General features: G+C 49.7%; 3 protein-coding genes across 4 annotated transcripts in view; 2 read left to right on the forward strand and 1 right to left on the reverse strand.

The window, feature by feature from the left end:
• Positions 1 to 2,465, forward strand: part of LOC113210324 (forkhead box protein P1) — an 82,220-nt gene extending 79,755 nt beyond the window's left edge. Inside the window, exons 9-10 of the mRNA XM_052267862.1 lie at positions 345 to 475; positions 2,339 to 2,465. Of these exons, the coding sequence (XP_052123822.1) occupies positions 345 to 475; positions 2,339 to 2,465 (258 nt within the window). The remainder of the gene's footprint in view (positions 1 to 344; positions 476 to 2,338) is intronic.
• Positions 2,466 to 2,509: 44 nt separating this feature from the next.
• On the forward strand, positions 2,510 to 5,081 carry LOC127749503 (uncharacterized). Its single transcript, XM_052267861.1, has 2 exons — positions 2,510 to 2,613; positions 2,937 to 5,081. The coding sequence occupies exons 1-2, from the start codon at positions 2,540 to 2,542 to the stop codon at positions 3,211 to 3,213; spliced, it is 351 nt and encodes a 116-aa protein (XP_052123821.1). The 5' UTR covers positions 2,510 to 2,539; the 3' UTR covers positions 3,214 to 5,081.
• Positions 4,820 to 10,515, reverse strand: LOC113210321 (cytochrome P450 4c3-like). 2 transcript variants are annotated; one of them, XM_026428269.2, is made up of 6 exons: positions 10,397 to 10,515; positions 7,540 to 7,794; positions 7,282 to 7,451; positions 6,266 to 6,788; positions 5,893 to 6,135; positions 4,820 to 5,516 (listed from the first exon to the last, which is right to left on the reverse strand). In XM_026428269.2, the coding sequence occupies exons 2-6, from the start codon at positions 7,780 to 7,782 to the stop codon at positions 5,154 to 5,156; spliced, it is 1,542 nt and encodes a 513-aa protein (XP_026284054.2). In that variant the 5' UTR covers positions 7,783 to 7,794; positions 10,397 to 10,515; the 3' UTR covers positions 4,820 to 5,153. The 2 variants fall into 2 exon arrangements, with proteins under 2 accessions (XP_026284054.2, XP_052123820.1); XM_052267860.1 differs by having other exon boundaries at positions 10,317 to 10,484.
• Positions 10,516 to 11,866: the final 1,351 nt, after the last annotated feature.

Below are 11,866 nucleotides of genomic sequence, written 5' to 3' on the forward strand. Positions count from 1 at the left end.
TATATCTTATACTCTTATCTATTCTGGTGTGGGTGTGGGGTGTGTGGTGTGACGTGTGGTATGGAGTGTGTTGTGTGGTGTTTTTCAAAGTTCTTTTATCCTACCTATTTATCCTTTTTTATCTCTTTTTTCTTGCTTGCCTCTCTCTTAAATCCTTATCAGTCTTACTAACACGGGCAGCATGTTTGCTCGACACTGTCTCTCTTTACAGGGGAGCTCGCGTACCCAGCATGGCAACCCCAGCCGACGTCCCTCTGTCGGCGTCTCGGCTGGGGTCATGGGCTAAGGGGACCACCTTGACCAAGGTGTTCAGACTCGTACTTATGTTATGGCTTGTTGTTCAGAATGCGATCCGAACAAACCTGTCGCTGCACAAGTGTTTCGTGCGCTATGAGGACGACTTTGGTTCGTTCTGGATGGTGGATGATGCCGAGTTCGTCAAGCGGCGACACCTGTCCCGGGGCCGGCCGCGGAAGTATGAGAAATTCGTGAATGAAGTGAATGGGTAGTGCTGAAAGCTTATGTGATGTGGATATGCGTGCGGGTGGGGAAAGGCAGCAAGTGGTTTGTACCCCGCGCGACCGAGGCTCTCGCGACGACCCCTATACCGGGTCGCTGGTGTTGGGTATACTCCACGCTCAGAAGACTAGCGGGGAAGTCCCCCATCCTTAGCTGTACGTAGCCCGCGTCTTACAATGTTTTACGGGAACCGTGGCGACGAAAGGCAGCAAGACGCAATCAATGATACTGATCTGCGCATGGGATGTAAGGATGGCGGATATCAAAGAAGCTTGAAATACTCCAAGCTCCAGGGACGCTACTCCTTGCTGCTTTTCTTCGCCCTGCTGTTGTATGTCGTTTGCTGTGCTGATGTATTGATGTTGCAGGCGCGGCGTAAATTCGTAAATGCTTTTCGACGTCTTTAAGTAGTGATTAAAAGAAAGGAACATACATTTTTTTAACCTATATAGCGGCGATTAAGTACTTTTGACTGTTAGTAGTGATACGGCTTCGCTTAGCCATGTTATTGATTCAGAAAAACTACACGCTTGTCGTGCAACCTTTCTATAAGCTTGTCATTTATTTTAATAATGTAGGTTGAAAATAATATAAATGGGCTACCGTGAATGAAGCGCGGTGAGTCATAATTGTTCTTCAGTGGTCGTCAATACAGTACCATACTGAAGTTTTCCTGCCCACATTTTTTTTATATTTGAATCTCCGTGTTAGTTTAGAGGAACTGGCTGGCTGATGGGTAGGCTTTGCTTCAGGATCGTTACAGCGCGCCGCCTTAGCTTAGCAAACGTTGAACGGAATGGATTATAGATATATTTGAATTCAGGACAGGGCGTTCGTCTGAAGTCGTCAGGACGCTGTCGCTGCCGTCGCCGTCGTCACCTCCTACGAACGTTTTTTTAAAACTCTTTTTAATTATTATTCACTTATACTCTTTTTTATTATCTAATATTTTCAAATTTTAAGATCTTTTACATTTTTCCTAAATATTCCAACTTCGCTTTGCTTTGCGGTAGTCAGTTTGCCGTCCGAACGCTCTGGCACGACGGCCGTTGGGCCGCCTGTTCAGATTGGAATTGCATTAGCTTTCCCCACCTCCTCGCACAGCATTGCACAGCATTCTAGGTACATCTCACTCACGGCTGCTTGAGGACAGCTCGTAATCTGCTGTTTATCAGCCATTTTATTGAACCCTCGCACAAGTCCCTTTGCCACAAACTTTGCCGCGACAGGTTTCGCAGCCTAAGCCTATCTTGTCTCCTTGAAAGACTTTCATTTCCGCGAGCCCACTTTTATTATTTTTCTGTGGGCTCACGAGTCCTTGTTCCTTTCTCTTACCTTCCCGCCGCCACCCCCCCTCCCCCGGCTTCGTTATTGCCTTTGTAGCTTATCAAATCCATACACCCCATGCAGTGGAGTTTTCTATTTGCGCAGCTTGCGTTACCTCTCTGCATTATGTGTGCCTTTTGTCTCAATGACCTGTTTTCATGCATGATGGAATAGCTTGCGCATGCGGCTGCACATTTTTGCACGTCTCTTTTATACCATATTTTTAAATTCTTTTCTTCAACGTTTTTCTTAAAATTTTCTCTTTTTATCTCTCTTTTACAATTTTACTCTTTTTCTCTTTACATTTCGAATATATAGTTAGAATTTTCTTATTCCATTTTTTCTCTTTATATTATCGATTTTCTCTCTCGTAAACTTAAACTTTTTTCTATTTCATATTTTACATTTACACGAACTTTTCAATCAATTCTTTTGCCTTTAAAGCACTGCAAGTATTATGGCGCCGTTTTGACCTATTATTGTCCTCTTCCAGCGGCCAGCCCGCCAAGAGCCCCACTATGGCCGTGAGTCCTACGATGCACACTGAAGACTATGATGGTCACATGCAGGTGAGCAGGGTTCTTGGAGTGTTCCTTTTTTTTCCTCTCCGCCTCCGCTAGTCTATTACGTTTACTGATTGTCTGCGTCTCCCCAGCAAATGCAGGGCGGGGTGGACGAGAGCCACCTGCAGTACATGGCGTGTCTCATGAGCGGCTCCCCCAACGGCAGCATAGGCAGGGAGAAGGACTCGCCGCTGTCGGGCTACAGGTGAGCAGGGTGGGGCGGGGCAGCCGGGCGCCAGGGGATGCAAACGTCACACTTGGGGGAATTGTGGTGTCTATATTTCGTAAACCAGTACCGTAAAAAAGTGATAACAAAAGGTTAACTTCAATTTAAAAAGTTGTGAATAGGATAAACTTAAATTTGAAATTGGTAGTTATTTAATTTATCCTATTTTAGCTTTTTTACGTAAGCCGTTTACGAAACACCAGCAATTCTCCCAAAACTTGCATGCCCTGGCGGGCGCGCCTAGCTCAGCGTCTACGGGTGAGGCGAACCAACTCGTAATGCCCCAGTCTGTTCTTTGGCAGATCTCCCATGCCCGAGGCACCCTCCGTCAAGCAGGAGATCCAGAGCCTCAGCGGCAGCCTCAGCGCCGGGCCGCCCAGCCCGGTGTCACCGGGGGGATCACCCGTTGCCGGGATCGGCCCCGGGGGCTCGCCACTCGGATCGCCGCTCGGCAAGCGCAGCCTGGAGCGCGTTCTGGACCGGGAGTCGCCGGACCAGCCCCTGCAGCTGAAGAAGCTGCGCCACGACGACCCGGAGGACCTGTCCATGAGGGACAACACCGTCATGATGGAGGCGTAGGCGTCGCGCCGAAGGATTCGAACTACATTCCAGTGTTGGGGAAGGTGAAACGGGAACTTGATTTGACGCGAGTTTTTCTTTCTTTGCGGAGGGGAAGGGGGGGGGGGTAAATACTTGGTCATCTGTACTTCTCTTCATTCCTGTTCATCCCTGTTGTTGTTTTTTTAACGTGCTCTTGATAAATGCACTCATTGTATTCCCGTTCAACAGTCGGCAAGACTGCTGTTCGATGTTATTAGCTAATTGTACTCATTTCGAAGACGGGACACTCATTAAGAATTATCACTTATATCAAATCGTCGTTAACCACTTATCATTCCTCTGTATGGTTGTAAGGCATCGCCTCGTCGCATGTTGAATTGTTAAGATTTTTGGAAAGAAACAGTTTGTGGTCTGTCATCCACGATGCATATCAATCGCAGTTCTCAGCGGGCCGAAAGGGAGTCTTCTCATTTCTGCTCCCGTGTTCGTTCAGCAAGAAAACACGATGTGGATGACTTTTTGATGAAATGCAGAGACAGTGCCTACAAATGCAGTGAGAGCACGTATACGTACAATTTATGTAAAATTTACCTGTAGATTTTTTGTAAATGTAAATATGTAAGTACCTGCCACATGGTTGGCGTATTACGTTGCATAATAGTCGTTTTTAGTCATAACAGTAAACCGATAGGCGTAATAATCCAACCATCAGGCTTGAGTTGTTAGATTTCCACAAGGATTTCCATTTAAATACATCATCTCCGTTCTTGTTTTATTTTTAATACATGTTTTGTTGCATATACTCCGATTAGGAATTGTTATTCTTCTTGTTGATCATTTATTCAAAAATATTGTAACCACAAAAAAATGGAAATTTTAAAGTTGTGTGATAGTCATAAAATTTTTGATGGGAGGGCATTGTAGATTCCTTTCCTGGGAGTTTTTAAATGCGCTTATGCCTTGTCATTTTTTAAGATTTTTTATTCTACAGTTTTAAGGTCTGATTTAATGCACAAAGAGCAATTTATTTCTCATTGTTTATCTTTCCTGTTTTTACTTTTACATCTCAATGTTTGTTTTCCTGTTTATTGTTTAAATGAAGCAAGCAATTGAGTGCAAGTAGATTGTGAAGGTATGTAAGTTTCTGTGTGTGTATGTGCGTGTGTGTGCGCGTGTGAGAATGAATGATAAATTGTTTGAAGAATGTTACGATAAAACAAATGTTTTGTCCATATCATTAGCAATTGCTTTCCCGACCAGCTGTGCGTTATTTTGTCCCAATGAAGATTATAGAATAATCAGCATTGCACCTTATTTGTTTATAGAATGCGAACAGTTGCAAACACAACAATTGAATTTTGGTCTCCGTACGGAGAGCTGGGGTGGAAATCTCTTCAACCATATCTACTTGCCCGTAGTAAGGGGAACTTATATTAAGTGAATATGTAAACAATTTTACTTGTTTGCTATCTTTGTTGATTTCAAATATTATTTATTTGTAATATTTATGTTGTCTAGGAGCAGGAACTCTGTGATTTAGGATTTTGAATGAGTTACACTTAATAGCTGAGTAAGGTTCAAGGCAGGTGAGAGAAACAGAAGGAAGGGACAAACCGAGTCGTAGTGGCTTGTTAATTTGCTGCTGTATTGTCGCGAAAAAAAAACCTCTTGTGATTTTGTATTTCTAAGAGTGTATATACACGGTCATGTATAGAAAATGGAAATAACTTTTTTCTGTATGTGACTGATAATTTAAAGTGATAAGTTAATAACATATGTGATCAGCATATGATATTGTAAACGCCATTCGTATACTTTTCGGCGTGAGATACGTCATCTTCTTCGTGCCATCGCCAACAACACAATAAACTTTTAGTCAGAATGTACGTCATCTCTCAGTCTATCGATCTCTATCTGGTCTCGCTCCCCCCGCAGATGTCGGCCGACAAAGCTCGGCCTTAGGCCTCGAGCGGCTCGAGCCTCACGTTGGCGCCGCCCTCGATGCAGAGGAAGATGTCCATGTTGACGCGCAGGGCCTCGCGCGACTCGCAGCCGTCCCCGGGCAGCAAGCGGAAGCGCGCGAGCCACGCCGACACGACGGCCAGCATCTGCAGCATGGCGTAGCGCTGGCCGATGCAGTTGCGCGGCCCCGCGCTGAAGGGCACGTAGGCGTAGGGGTGGCGGCCCGCGCACTGCTCGGGCAGGAAGCGGTCCGGGTCGAACCGCTCGGGCTCGGGCCAGTGGCGGGGGTCGCGGTGCGTCCGGTACACGAACATGTTGATCACCACGCCCGCGGGGATGGTCTGGGTGGGCAGCTTCACCTGGAACGGGGAGAATTCCTTCATGACTTAACTTCGGCAACGCTACTCCCGGTGGTCACCGCTGTACCCGGTGGTCACCGCTGCACCCGGTGGTCACCGCTGCACCCGAGGGGGAAACGACTGTTAAACTTTGTGTCAGCGCCGGATTACGGATTACCCGGATTACCTCCGGAGTGTCCTCCGGATTACGTTGCTTTTTCTCTAGGATTACCCCGGATTACCCCCAAAATTTCCCCGGATTACCACGGATTTTTTAGAATTTCCTCGGATTACCCCTGCCGGATTACCTTTCGGCTGTCAGCCGGATTACCTTAGTCGTTTCCCCCTCGGCTGCACCCGGTGGTCAACGCTGCACCGCGGGCCGCGCCGCACTCACCTCGCTCTTCAGCTTCCTGCCGAAGGCGGCCGTGACGGGGAAGAGGCGCAGCGTCTCCTTGATGACCCGCTCCACGTACTTGAGCCGCTTGAGGCGGTCGAGCGGCAGCAGGCCCTCCACGGCGTCCACCTCGCGGACCTCGGCGCGGGCGCGCTCCTGCACCTCCGGGTTGAGCGCGAGCATGACGGCGATGAAGCTGAGCGTGGACGCCGTCGTCTGCTGCACTGCGATGAGCGTGCGCACCTGCAGGCAGAGAGAGAGAGAGAGAGGTTGAACCGGGTGCGTCCGAAGTGCGGCGAGCTTATTGCCCAGTCGGTCAGCTCGCAGCGGGGCCCAGCCCAGCTGGAACATATGGGGGAGGTCGTAGACTCACCTCCTCGATGATCTCCTTGTCGGACAGGACGAGGGACTTGTCACCCAAAGCCATGTCCAGGAAGGTAAATTTTTTGCGAACCCCGTCGTCGTCGTCCACGGCTCCTTTGACGTCGTCCTGGTCGGCCGCCGCGTCTTTGGCGCCCTGCTTGAGCTGCGCCTTCTTGGCGGCGATGACCCTCCGCGTCATGTCGCAGATGATGTCCTCGTGGTCCCGGGCCACGCGGCCGTGCGGCGTCAGCTTGAACACGAAGTCGATGAGCAGCCAGGGGTGGAAGATGCGGTGCATGACGATGAAGAAGGCGTCCTCGGTGGCGCGGACCAGCCTGTCCATCGTGTCGGAGCGGTGCGACTCGTCGGTCGCGGCGTCGATGCCGAACGCCGTCTCCATGATGCTGCCGATCACGAAGGCGCCGAGCGGGCGCACGATGTTGAAGCTCTGCCCGGCTGGCACCTCGGAGGACAGCTGCTCCGCCAACGCGGCCGCGCGCCGCGTGAAGATGCCCGCGTACCGCTCCAGCACTCTGGAGAGCAGACGCGGCGTGGGCTGACAGGGTTGTCCAGTGCGAGTCCCGCACTGTATGCTTTGGTTATGGTTATACTGTACCACATTCACACGTATGCCCGGGTTGCCCATTCGCTCGTCGCCACAAAGGAACCGTCCAGAAAGTACGTCCGTTTTTCCTCTGATTCAATCAGCAAATTACGGGGGCTCGGCGCCTGCGAGACTCGGGGTAGGCCATCCCGCAGTACTCACATGCATCGCAGGCAAGATGTTGCATACGTATCAGGCGCTATGAGAGCTTGCATCAGCTAAACCTGACAGGCTCGTGACGGAGAATGACGGACGTACTTCCTGGATGATCCCTAAAGGCACCAGGGTGAGCGACGGTAGGCAAGCCCCTGGATTGCACGTCTGAATGCGGTACAGTTTTTAGGACAGAAGAGGCAATGGCCAATGTCTAATAATAGTCTGAATTTCAAGCGACTTTGGTGACCACGGCGCAGCAAACTCACTTGAAATGGAAGGCAGGGGTCAGGGCGCGGCGGTGCGCGAACCATTGGTCGCCGTTTAGGGTGATAAGGCCGTCTCCGAAAAAGCCACTCACGGCCTTGTACATCTGGTCGGGCTTGAACACCTCGCGTTGTGAGCTGAGCAGTGGCTCCAGGTCCTCGGGCCGGGTGAGCTACAGTGGCACAAGCAAGTAGGAGAGGTAAATATAACATTCAACAAATTGCTACAATAGTAACACAACCTTAATCCAGAATAAGTACCGAAACGGACGGCGTCTCGCCGACCCAAAACTTGACGGGCTCCGGGCCCCATCGCTGAAGGAAGGCGTTGCAGCGGTCGAGGAAGGTGGCCCGGGGGCCGAACATATCCTTCAGGTGGCCGAGGAGGGGCAGCGGGTAGCTGGGTCCCGCCAGGTGGGCCAGCTTGCTGGTCCTGCGCACCTTGTCGACGACGTACAGCACCAGGGGCAGTGCCAGCAGCACAATCGTCAGCGCGGAGATCATATTGGCTCTGAGCTGGAAGTCGAATCACTGTTACCATTACCAAGAACACACCGTTTGATCGAGGAAGCAGATTGAACCTTTTTTTTCCGTTTTGGTAACACAATTATCATGCCAAAGTGTAGTCAAGATGTTAGTTTTAAACTTGTCGACCAGATTAAGACGTAAATAAATACAGTACTGAGATTAGATAGTTTTAGAAGTTAAAGTTGTCTTTTTGAGAGCCATTATTTGGCTGTATCCAGTGGTATCAATTAATAGTTCTCATGGTGTACCTAACATCCTACTTCCGTGAGTGATAAAGCTTTTCGCTTTCACGAGTTCATCGACGCCTAAAAATACGCCGTGTACTTTGGGTTATCAGCGATGCAGTCCGTTTACTCAATACATTTCCCGCGAGTGTAGCTAACTTTTTTTCCTCATATTGTCACGTTGCACTTTGTACCTACTGTACCACATGCATGATAACGATAACTTTATGCAGATAATTAGTCATGTTGGCGATCCCCCTTCCCCTTTTTTCCAAACCAAAACCTGCGGCAGTATCCCGATCAATGACCCAGGGAGTGACGGCGGGTCGGAGGTTGGAGACATGTCTACACTGTAGTGTCATGTCGCTACAAAAATACTGCACATATTTCATGTTGTGAACATATTGTGCAATAATAAACTCATTCCCATTCCTTTAATTTGCAATCAGCAAGACCCGGGCGGGATGGGCGGCTTCTGGTTTGACGGCGAAATGCGTACCTTGAACATCACTTTTCACGTCTAATAGCAATGGGAATCGCAAGCGAACTTTCATCGCAGCTGAATGTGTGACCTGTCTGTAACAACCTCCAATCTCAGCGTGCGATCGCTGAAATGCTAAGGGCCCATTGTTCGTCATTCGCCGTCGTGAACCTCCCAAGTTCAGTCAAAGCACTCTCCCATAGCGCCTGATAGGTAGGCAATACCTTGTCTGCTGTGCATGCGTGCAGTGCGGGGTGGCCTACCCCGGGTTTCGCAGGCGCCGAGCTCCGGAAAATTTGTCGAACTAATCTGAGAAAAACGGACGAACTTTCTGGACGATCTATAAGCCACCAGCCAGTACCGGTAGTACGGGGGTAGGGGGGGGGTGAAAGGTCGACACTCCGCCGCCGTCACTTAAAATACTCCGTTGGATATCGCATGTGGCCTGCGGCTGACCGGGCTGACCTCCCTCCTCGTAAACCCGTGTGGGAAGACAACCCTCACGAACGCCTGCTCGCGGTAGCCTAACTATCAGCAGCCGGTGGGAGGACAAAACCTCAAGATATTGTGGGACAAAGAGAAACAGTAGGGGTTGTGTTCCTTCAAAATAATTACTTGCAACCTGGAAGGCAAGTGTTCAGCTACGTAGTTGCGCACTTGGAAGAGGTGTTTCAACACTAAGACCGTCCACACTAATAAACTAAGTGCGCAACTGCTAGTAAAATACTTGCAAGTGTGCAACTGCAAGTTGAATACTTGCAAGTGTACAACTCCGTAGGTGTGCAATTCAAGTGTGCAACTCCTCGGTTAAGCACCTCCTAAACAGTGAGCGTTTAATCTAAGGAAGTGTTCAATCGAGGAGTTGTGCACTTGCAAGTGCACACCTACCGATTTAAACAGTTGCAAGTGTACGACTACGGAGTTGCACACTTGCAAGTATTCAATTTGCGGTTGCACACTTGCAAGTGTTGAGCAGTTGAACACTTAGTTTATCAGAGCAGAAGAATAAACGTGTACCTCCAAAATGTGACGTCACATCTCCTCTCTTCCTCTCACCTTGTCAGCGACGAAACGGTTTGAACACTTATTTGACCCGATCGGTACGATGCGATTTTGTGGGAAATTTGGTGAGGCACTCCTTAGACATGCCGAAAACGATCCTCAATGTTTGGTACCGGTCGGAATTTTGTCATGGTATGGGGGTATTTTTGCACAAATTGACTGAACTATTAGATTGTCAGTGTCCACGCAGGGGTTTGCGAATTCTTGACCACTCGTGAGCACTCTGTTTTCCATTCTACTGGATATAAAACGAGAACAGCAGGCGTTGTCGTTTTTTGGGGGGAGGGGGGGGGGCAAGGCAAACGACAAGGGAAGTCCCTCCTACCCCTTCTGAAATATCGGCAACTCTCAAGCAGCCCCACTGGGCTAGCCGGACCTACAGCTGCTTCCGAGAACTTCATGCGTGCATGTAAATTGAGAGGGAAATCATCTTGTCAAATTTAAAGTTAGAATGTTTTCAAAATGGTGGCAAATACTTTATACTGCTTGGAGAACTATGATTTCTGCGTGTGTACTACTCAAGCATGTTAAAGCAATTTTAAAGATAGCAAGACAATCCTTAACATTGTTGTTTCCGATCAAAACGATAGTATACTCGATAATTAATATTGGTGGACGTAACGTGGGTTCAACCTCCAACGTCAGGTTGAATTCACGTTATAGCATCCAAAAATATATATTTGGAGGAAAACTCGAAGCCAACTTGATCATGATGGCAATGCCATTCCTCCAAAGGATCATACTTTGAGATTGTGCTTCCCTCGTCGAGGCCTGGCCCTCACAGGCCCTACTACCCGCCGTGCATTTACGGTGGCGCGTTTACCTCGTGCTCCTCCTGCTGCTGCCGGTTCGATGCTTCCGCTCGGCCTGCTGGCCCGCTACGTCTGCCGCGGGCGATCGACTGTCTTATTTATTAAAGTGCAGGGCGCAATCTTTTTTTGGAAGGAAAGATTTGGTTTGTTTTGTGGTTTTCCTTCCGGGGGTTGTCGACATCCGCGGCCAGAGAGATAGCGGCTCCGCGGTGGCGGCGGCCCTACCCCGCGACCCGAGCCGCCCGCGCGCTCGCGGCGAGACGCCCCGCTCAGTGAGACGCTGGGTCGCGGGGCGGTGTATGTCGACAGGCCTCGCGCCGCGCGGGGTAGCGACACTCTGATGTGTCCAGCCGATCTGCAGCCGCAGCAGCAGCAGCAGCAGCAGCAGCAGCAGCACTGATAAACTAAGTGTTCAACTGCTCAACACTTGTAAGTGTGCAACCGCAAGTTCAATACTTGCAAGTGTTTAATTCAGCAGTAGTACACTTGCAAGTGTTAAACTCAATATTTGTGCACTTGTAAGTGTTTAACTTTCCAGTTGTACACTTCTCTATATCGGGCGCTTACTGTGAGGGAAGTGTTTAACAAAGAATTTGCACACTTACAAGTGCACAAATACCGAGTTGAACACTTGCAAGTGTAATACTGCTGAATTGAACACTTGAAAGTATAGAACTTGCGGTTGCACACTTACAAGTGTTGAGCAGTTGAACACTTGCTTTATCAGTGAGCCTTTGGCATCAAAAACGGGGAGTAGCAGCGCAGTGACCCCGGCCGGTGACTGGGCGGCATGCCATCATTAACCTGCATAACGAGACGGACGCCCGTGCGGTCCAGTTATTGGGCTGTGTGTCAAAACTGTGATGTGATGCGCGAATAACTGTACCGCCCATCGCCATCCGACAGCGGAAGGAGAAACAAAACACATCGTTTTTTTTTTTTTGTGCTTGTGTTTTTTTTTTTTAACTTTAGCCTCAAACCCCCTGCTCCGCAGCGATATTCCGGACGATCCTGTTTCCAAGTTAGGTGCGCGGCGCCCAACAGCTCCAGCCGGTTAGACGCACTGAAGTTCACTGCCACTAGAGTCCCCCCTTCCATCTCTCTCTGTCTCTCTCTCCCCTCAAGTCTGACTGACGTACGGGTTGCACTGGGCGACGATAGATATCCACCGGTAAGTTAGTCCTCAGGGGCACCCTTTAGGCCGTGTTGCTACGTAGCTGAAGGGACACCCCTTCATCAAGTCTGGGGCGAGCCCAACGTGAGTGGCGACTTAAAGGCCTCTTAAGAGGGGTCTCGCTGGAGAGAATGCGCCGACTGAAGGTTGTGAAGTGCATGAAGAACCACGGCCGGAGGGCGTTGAGAGGGCCCCTGGAGTTCTGGAGGTTCCAGGTGGCCCGGGGGGCGCGCGTGCAGCGTGCAGTCCTGTACCACAGGTCCTGTCCTGTGCCCCCCCTCCTCCTCTCCTCCCCCCGCGGTGCACC

This window comes from Frankliniella occidentalis, unplaced genomic scaffold, assembly GCF_000697945.3.
Source record: "Frankliniella occidentalis isolate FOCC.00 unplaced genomic scaffold, Focc_3.1 Scaffold60, whole genome shotgun sequence".
NCBI classification, from domain to species: domain Eukaryota; kingdom Metazoa; phylum Arthropoda; class Insecta; order Thysanoptera; family Thripidae; genus Frankliniella; species Frankliniella occidentalis.

What these genes read in the sequence shown, in the direction of transcription:
- LOC127749503 (XM_052267861.1), top strand. Translation starts at nt 2,540, where the DNA reads ATGGCGTGTCTCATGAGCGGCTCCCCCAACGGCAGCATAGGCAGGGAG. An exon ending in TCGCCGCTGTCGGGCTACAG is followed by an intron (nt 2,614 to 2,936) that starts GTGAGCAGGGTG and finishes GTTCTTTGGCAG; the next exon opens with ATCTCCCATGCCCGAGGCAC.
- LOC113210321 (XM_026428269.2), bottom strand. Translation starts at nt 7,782, where the DNA reads ATGATCTCCGCGCTGACGATTGTGCTGCTGGCACTGCCCCTGGTGCTG. An exon ending in ACCCCTGCCTTCCATTTCAA is followed by an intron (nt 6,789 to 7,281) that starts GTGAGTTTGCTG and finishes TCTGCTCTCCAG; the next exon opens with AGTGCTGGAGCGGTACGCGG. An exon ending in GCAGGAAGCTGAAGAGCGAG is followed by an intron (nt 5,517 to 5,892) that starts GTGAGTGCGGCG and finishes TCCCCGTTCCAG; the next exon opens with GTGAAGCTGCCCACCCAGAC.